This window comes from Anoplophora glabripennis, unplaced genomic scaffold (assembly GCF_000390285.2).
Source record: "Anoplophora glabripennis isolate ALB-LARVAE unplaced genomic scaffold, Agla_2.0 scaffold828, whole genome shotgun sequence".
Classification (NCBI taxonomy): domain Eukaryota; kingdom Metazoa; phylum Arthropoda; class Insecta; order Coleoptera; family Cerambycidae; genus Anoplophora; species Anoplophora glabripennis.
Window position 1 is genome coordinate 187,426 of NW_019416956.1, and position 6,210 is coordinate 193,635.

The 6,210-nt window shown below is 31.8% G+C and overlaps 1 protein-coding gene across 3 annotated transcripts; it reads left to right on the forward strand.

The window, feature by feature from the left end:
- Positions 1 to 627: 627 nt before the first annotated feature.
- On the forward strand, positions 628 to 5,538 carry LOC108912326 (ATP-dependent DNA helicase 2 subunit 1). 3 transcript variants are annotated; one of them, XM_018717534.2, is made up of 3 exons: positions 628 to 839; positions 996 to 2,175; positions 5,092 to 5,538. In XM_018717534.2, the coding sequence occupies exons 2-3, from the start codon at positions 996 to 998 to the stop codon at positions 5,442 to 5,444; spliced, it is 1,533 nt and encodes a 510-aa protein (XP_018573050.1). In that variant the 5' UTR covers positions 628 to 839; the 3' UTR covers positions 5,445 to 5,538. The 3 variants fall into 3 exon arrangements, with proteins under 3 accessions (XP_018573050.1, XP_018573048.1, XP_018573049.1); XM_018717532.2 differs by having other exon boundaries at positions 628 to 830; XM_018717533.2 differs by lacking the exon at positions 628 to 839 and adding an exon at positions 846 to 941.
- The last annotated feature ends 672 nt before the right edge of the window (positions 5,539 to 6,210 follow it).

Consider the following 6,210-nt stretch of genomic DNA (forward strand, 5'->3'; position numbering starts at 1 on the left):
CTCAAGCTGGACAATGCGTCTAATAAGTCATCTGAATCACTGGACTCAAAATCGGACATCTGTAATATTTTAAAAGTTTATTTAAAACACCGAGTTTTTTTATATTCTATTTTTTATTACCACAAGTAAAAATTCCATATTAATAATACAAGAATTACTATTTTTTTAAAGGCAACTTCCTGTATAAAATGTGACTTTTACTAACATTAAACTAAAATCTTTAACAAAGTAATTATCAAAAACATAAACCTTACTTATAGGTTAATATTAACAAGATCACGTCATAAATTCCTTGAAAACTAGTTTCTTTCTACGAACACCAAATTCTTCTCATAAAGCTAATATTTTTTATTATCTATTTAGTTTAATTACAGTCCGGAATGACATATTTTCATGATTTATATAATTTAAAGTAGCGTGCATTATTTATTTTAAAATTTTTAACACATTACCAAAATGACATGATTGATTTATAATTCAAACTGCCGCTTTTTATCTCCCCTCTCTACATATGGGTCATATGGAACACTAGCGCCCTCTTATTTTTGTAAGATTTTTGTTTACATGGAGTTCGGGCTCCTTGTATAGTCTCCATGATTTAATCTTTAATCTGTGGTGAGTGGCTCACTGGCTATTGACTAATCTAATAAATCAAAATCAAATGCAGTTGTGATCCTAGATAAATGATACTGTTGTGATTGTGAAGTGAAATTAGTATCTGATTATTCATTAGTTTTTGATTTTGTAAATTATTATAAAACCGTTGGTTTTAGATATAACCTAGTATAAAGTGTTAGGTGTAAGAATTCTTGATAACATTTACGTATAAGGTAATTAAGGTAATCTCCATAGAGACTAGTCTCCCTGGTAATCTCATTGAAAATAGTTTGATGTGTCGAAATTTTGCTGCATAGTAAACAATTTCACATTCGGAATATTGAGTAAAAAATAAAATAAGTATTAGAAATATATACTTAACAATATTTCAATTTCAGATGTGGCGAAATGAGGAAAATTCTGACAATGAAGAGGATGATGAAATTCCAGAAACTGAAAAGAACTTCAAACCTACCTTTGTTGTGATAGCAATTGATACTCATCCTTTAATGTTCAGGAAGAAAGAAGATAATTCAATTCCATTTAAAGACTGTTTATCAGCTTGTTATTCTTTGGCAGATTCGTTATTGCTTGCTCCAAGTAACCGCTCTTGGAATCAGTTTGCGGTGTTACTGGCTAAAGAGGAATCTCCTTGCCTTACGGAATTTCGTGATAATTTGATAGATACAGTAAAACTTTTGAAAACAAAAGCTGGGCTACCCAATAAACAACTTGCCGAAGAATATCAGAGAAAAGGAGAATTTGATTTGGCTGGGTTTTTGTTAGCATGTAAGAAAGTATTTCACGACATTAAAACGGCATTTTATAAACGAACACTCATATATATCACTGATGACGATGAACCCGTCCAAGATGCCACAAAAAAATTTACAGTTTTTAATGAGATAAAAACGTTCAGTGGGAACCAAATTGACTTCCAAATAATTCCAACAACATCAGATTTCAATTATAGCAAATTTTACAATGAATTGTTTTCGCTATTGGACAATCCACTTGTAGAAGTAATCTGTGAAGATGAGGAAGGTCTAACAGAAAAATTAACTTCGGCAGTTGTAATGAGACATGCACGCAGAAAAATGTTATTCTATCCTTTTAAAGGCGACACGTCACGCACTTTAAATTGTTACAAATTGGACTTCATACGTACATCAGCACTGATTAATAGTAGATTAACCAAAGACGGCAAACCTGTGAAGTTGACAGGAGAAGATGGCGATGAACTTGTCGACGCCACTTATTACTTCAGAACCAAAGCCCCTGGACGGGACAGTATTAAGTTTGACTCATACGAAAAGAATTGCATTATGGACAACACTTTACCTTTAGGGCTGACTTTGCTATATGTTTCAAAGAGGTCCACAGATATTGGTTATGTTTTGGGTAAGCCCTTCTTTCTGATGTCGCGGGATAAAGATGATGTGTATTTTAAAAAATTTTGGCAGAACTGTGTCGAGAAAGAAAGGGTACTGGTCTGTGCTTTAAAGCAGAGACAACCTGGTAAAATCCGTTACACGGAACTTATTCCGTACACTGTAAACAATTCTCCGATGTTCCTTGGTAAGTACAATAAATTATCGACTATGTTAACCGTTTAATGTGTGATATTTTAAGGGGTTATATCACTTTGGAGCCCGAAAAAAAAGGCTTTTTTCAAGAATTTCTTTTGAGCATTCTTTTATAATAATCATGAACTACCAATATACCAATCGATTAAGAAACTCTGCAGGAGTAAGAAAAAATTTTTTTGTTGAAAATTTATTGCCAAAATGGCGGCTGTAGGGGCGCCTGAACAAAACTAAATTTGTCCAAGGTCCTCCGCGGCGAACTATAGTCCCTTAGATCACCATGTGGAAGCATAAAAAAATTTTTTCTTAAACTACATGAGTTTAGCTAGTGAAGTACACACGATCATAATTTTAGGAATTTTTTTCGTAAACTGGCGAGATCTTGAATAAAAAATTCGAATTTTTGACAAAAAAAACGACTGATTGTTTATAAAAAAAAATCCTGTTGACCAATTGTAAAAATCGTGTGTACTTCACTAGATAATCACACGAAGTTACAGCTCAATTTTCAAGTCGATTGTATGAAAACTCTTCGAGTTCTGCTGCTCGCCAATTTCAAAAACATAGTTGCGGGAAAAACGCGTTTGAAGTTTGAGAACGCTGTAACTTTTGAAAATCATAATAACATGGTGCATACATTTTTTTTTACTATCAGTCTGCTATCCCGGCACCATATAATTGCCCTTCCATGGCCGTATTTTGCTCTTCCTGCTCTTTTCTGGCCGAAGTGATGCTGCGTCGCCCCTTTCGGGTTAGAAGTGGGAGTGACTGTTCAGATTATGAAACGTCTTCAAAATAGCCATCCTTGTCTATCGCACGGATTTCTTTACTTTACTTTGTCGCTCTCATGTAAATGCAGATGGGCCACGTGGATTTCCAGCCGATATATCAAATATAAAATTTTTACAATGGTTAGAGCATGCGCGTCATCAATCAGCTGTGCGCTGTAGTTCCAGTTTCCAGTTGTGCTATTATTGTTTGTGTTATTATTTGACTTTGTTGATTTATGTCCAGCCGTGTATATAATGTTGTTTTGCTTGCGATGACATCTATGGTTCACCTTTGAAGTATTTTCACTATTCTGCTATTTTTACGCTTCTGAATTGCTTCGGAAAAATTAATTTTATGGATATTTCCTTCCTTTTCATGTAAAAAAATTGAAAAAAAAATTTTTTCAGTGATAACCCCTTAAGCAAACACTTGAAATAATAAACAATTTTTTTTAAAGCGAATATATTATATACGATTATATTTAATATTTTCCACAACTATGAAATATTGCCTGTGAAAAACTAGCAGCACTAAATTTGTTATATTAGTTTTGAGTATATAAGTAGAGGGTGTTTGTAAATAAGTGCAAAATATTTTAGGAGACGGTTGTCGAAGTTATGTTCTGAAAAAAAGTTCATATAAACGTAGGTCAAAATATGCTTTTCCGAGATTCAGTGTTTAAATTTTAATTTTTTATTTATTTTTATTAATTATTTCAGTTTTAAAGATATTGATTTGAAATTTGAAAAACGCTTTGGGGGGATAAATGTACATTTTTGGGGTGATCTGAAATATTTCTACTTGCACCAGTGGCTTTCGTGCGATGCCACAAATTTTTTTCAATAAAAAAATGGTACCTACGCCACTGACTTTTTCCCGTTTTGATATTTTTTTAGAAATCCGCCATCAATTCTGAATGAAATTGGTCTCTTCAATTTTTATCGTAGGATGCACCGTTTTTGAGGTAAAAAATAATACATTTTATTGCAAGTTGTGTGTATTTTTAATTTCTATTAATACATTTCTATTAGGTTGCTGCCAATATTTCTAAATAAAATACAACCATCAAATTTCGAGTCAATATCTTTAAAACTCTGAAATAATTAATAAAAATAAATAAAAAATTAAAATTTAAACACTGTATCTCGGAAGTGAAGCATATTCCGTCCTACGTTTATATGAACTTTCTTTCACAAAATAACTTCGACAACCACCCCTAAAATATTTCGCACTTATTTACAAACACCCTCTCACCTAAACACTATAATACAGTGTGTAACTTTAAGTGAGGGTTAATTTTTTAAGGGTAATAGTATGTGTTCGTCAGATTGCTAATATGAAATATGTATTTTTTTAAATCAAATAATTTGAGTCGCGTTATAATTTGTTTGTTAAACTGCACTTGAACTCTTGTCTGCGCAGTTATTAGGCAGCTACCGAGCTCTATTGTATATATTCGTTTATCATTGTTGCCTATTGTTATCTTTTTGTGTCAACTATGAACTAAAGAAGTAGCAGAATGATGAACATATTTTTTATATGATTTATTAAATATTAAGGAATATTGATATGTGAATAAGCATATGTTACTAATTATAAACAAAACTATAATTTAATTAATTATTTTTGCAGTTTTATTATAAAATGTAAAAATACTTGCTAATCTGATAAATTTGAAATATTTTTTAAAATCAGTTCATGTTTTTAATAAAAAAGTATTTGTTAGATTTTTTTAAAGTACGGTTTCATTTGTAATTCTCAGTGTCAGTGAGCTCTAACATTAACCTATTCTAAGTGACTACATTATATTAATATACCTCATATGATATGACAACTGAAGTGTTGAATGAAAAACCGAAGCTAAAAAGTTATCTCTGTTAACACGTTAAGCGGTTACGATTAACTCAGTTTAATATATTATGTCATTCAGGGTGTCCCATAACTGCCTATCCGTCTTGTTGAGAATAAAGTAATGAATAGATATCTAAAATGTCATTTATTAATTCCTACAAGTTCCCCAAAGGTTTTCCTTATTTTTGAACATATTTACTGATACATACTGATTAAGGTTAACTAATGGGCATCCTGTATCACACTATGAATTTTTAAATTAATTCTGTTATCTATTTTTGTGCAGTTAAATACATACCATTTGCAACTGAAATAATTCTCCCAAAGAAAACTGATTATCCTGAGCCTGAAACTAATGAAACCAAAAGAGAAGCTGTTCGAGAATTAGTAAAGAGTTTGACATTTGATTTTGATGTGAAAATGATTCCAGATCCCTGTTATCTAAAAAAGAAAGAGTATGTTAAGTCAAAGTTACTTGAAGAACCACGAGAAGAACCAATAGGTGTAGCTTTTGCCAATGAAGCTTTAGATAAACTTTTAGAGGAAGCAGTAAATATGATAAATAAAAACTTTGTTCTGGTAGAGGACAGGAAAAGAAAAACTACAGCCAGTACTTCAAGAGCAAAGAAACCCAAGTAGATGTTACATAAATTATGATACTTTTTTTTTTATGTTGTGTAGTTGTTCTTTTGTAACTTATTTGTGCCAATTTATTTACTACTTGTACTTATTATTTAATATACGCATATTTTGTATTTCTTTAAAAACCAATTAAAAAGAAAATAAAAACTAATATATTCATTTTTCAATTTTAATGTTTATTTTCTGGCACTGCCCCTATTTTCCCATTTGTGCTTCTATCTTTTAATACAAATTTCTCAAAAGTGTGGTAATCCATAAATCTTTTACATCTATGTACGACATGTGTTTTCTGTTTGTGAATTCGCCATGAATATATTTAATTACTGCTGCATTTATCTGAAGAAGTGAAATGGTTTTCAATTTTATTGATAATTGGAAAGGAGTAATTATGTCTGTTTTCCATGCAAAAAAAAAAATCCTTAAAATTTTAAATTTCCATCCCTCTTTATAAAAAAGTGTTTGTGTTTACTGATTTCTATTATACTAGGGGTTTTCGGAAATTGAACCGAGCTGCTCAGATTGCTATCTCTGTCTTTGTTATTCTTATGGATTTCGAGGAAGAGAATGCTATGTTTACATCACTACGGGTTAATTTTCGAAAACTACTGTTGCAATATCTATGGAGTGCAGACCAGGAGGATGGGTATAGGTCGCGCCGTTATTTTTGGCGATGTTGGTGGCCTACATGATTTAGGACCGAGGGTGACTGTCCCTCTTGGTCTGTAGGCCTGAACAGCCTCGTGAAGGTGGGTCCCATCTAGTG

What these genes read in the sequence shown, in the direction of transcription:
- LOC108912326 (XM_018717534.2), top strand. Translation starts at nt 996, where the DNA reads ATGTGGCGAAATGAGGAAAATTCTGACAATGAAGAGGATGATGAAATT. An exon ending in CAATTCTCCGATGTTCCTTG is followed by an intron (nt 2,176 to 5,091) that starts GTAAGTACAATA and finishes ATTTTTGTGCAG; the next exon opens with TTAAATACATACCATTTGCA.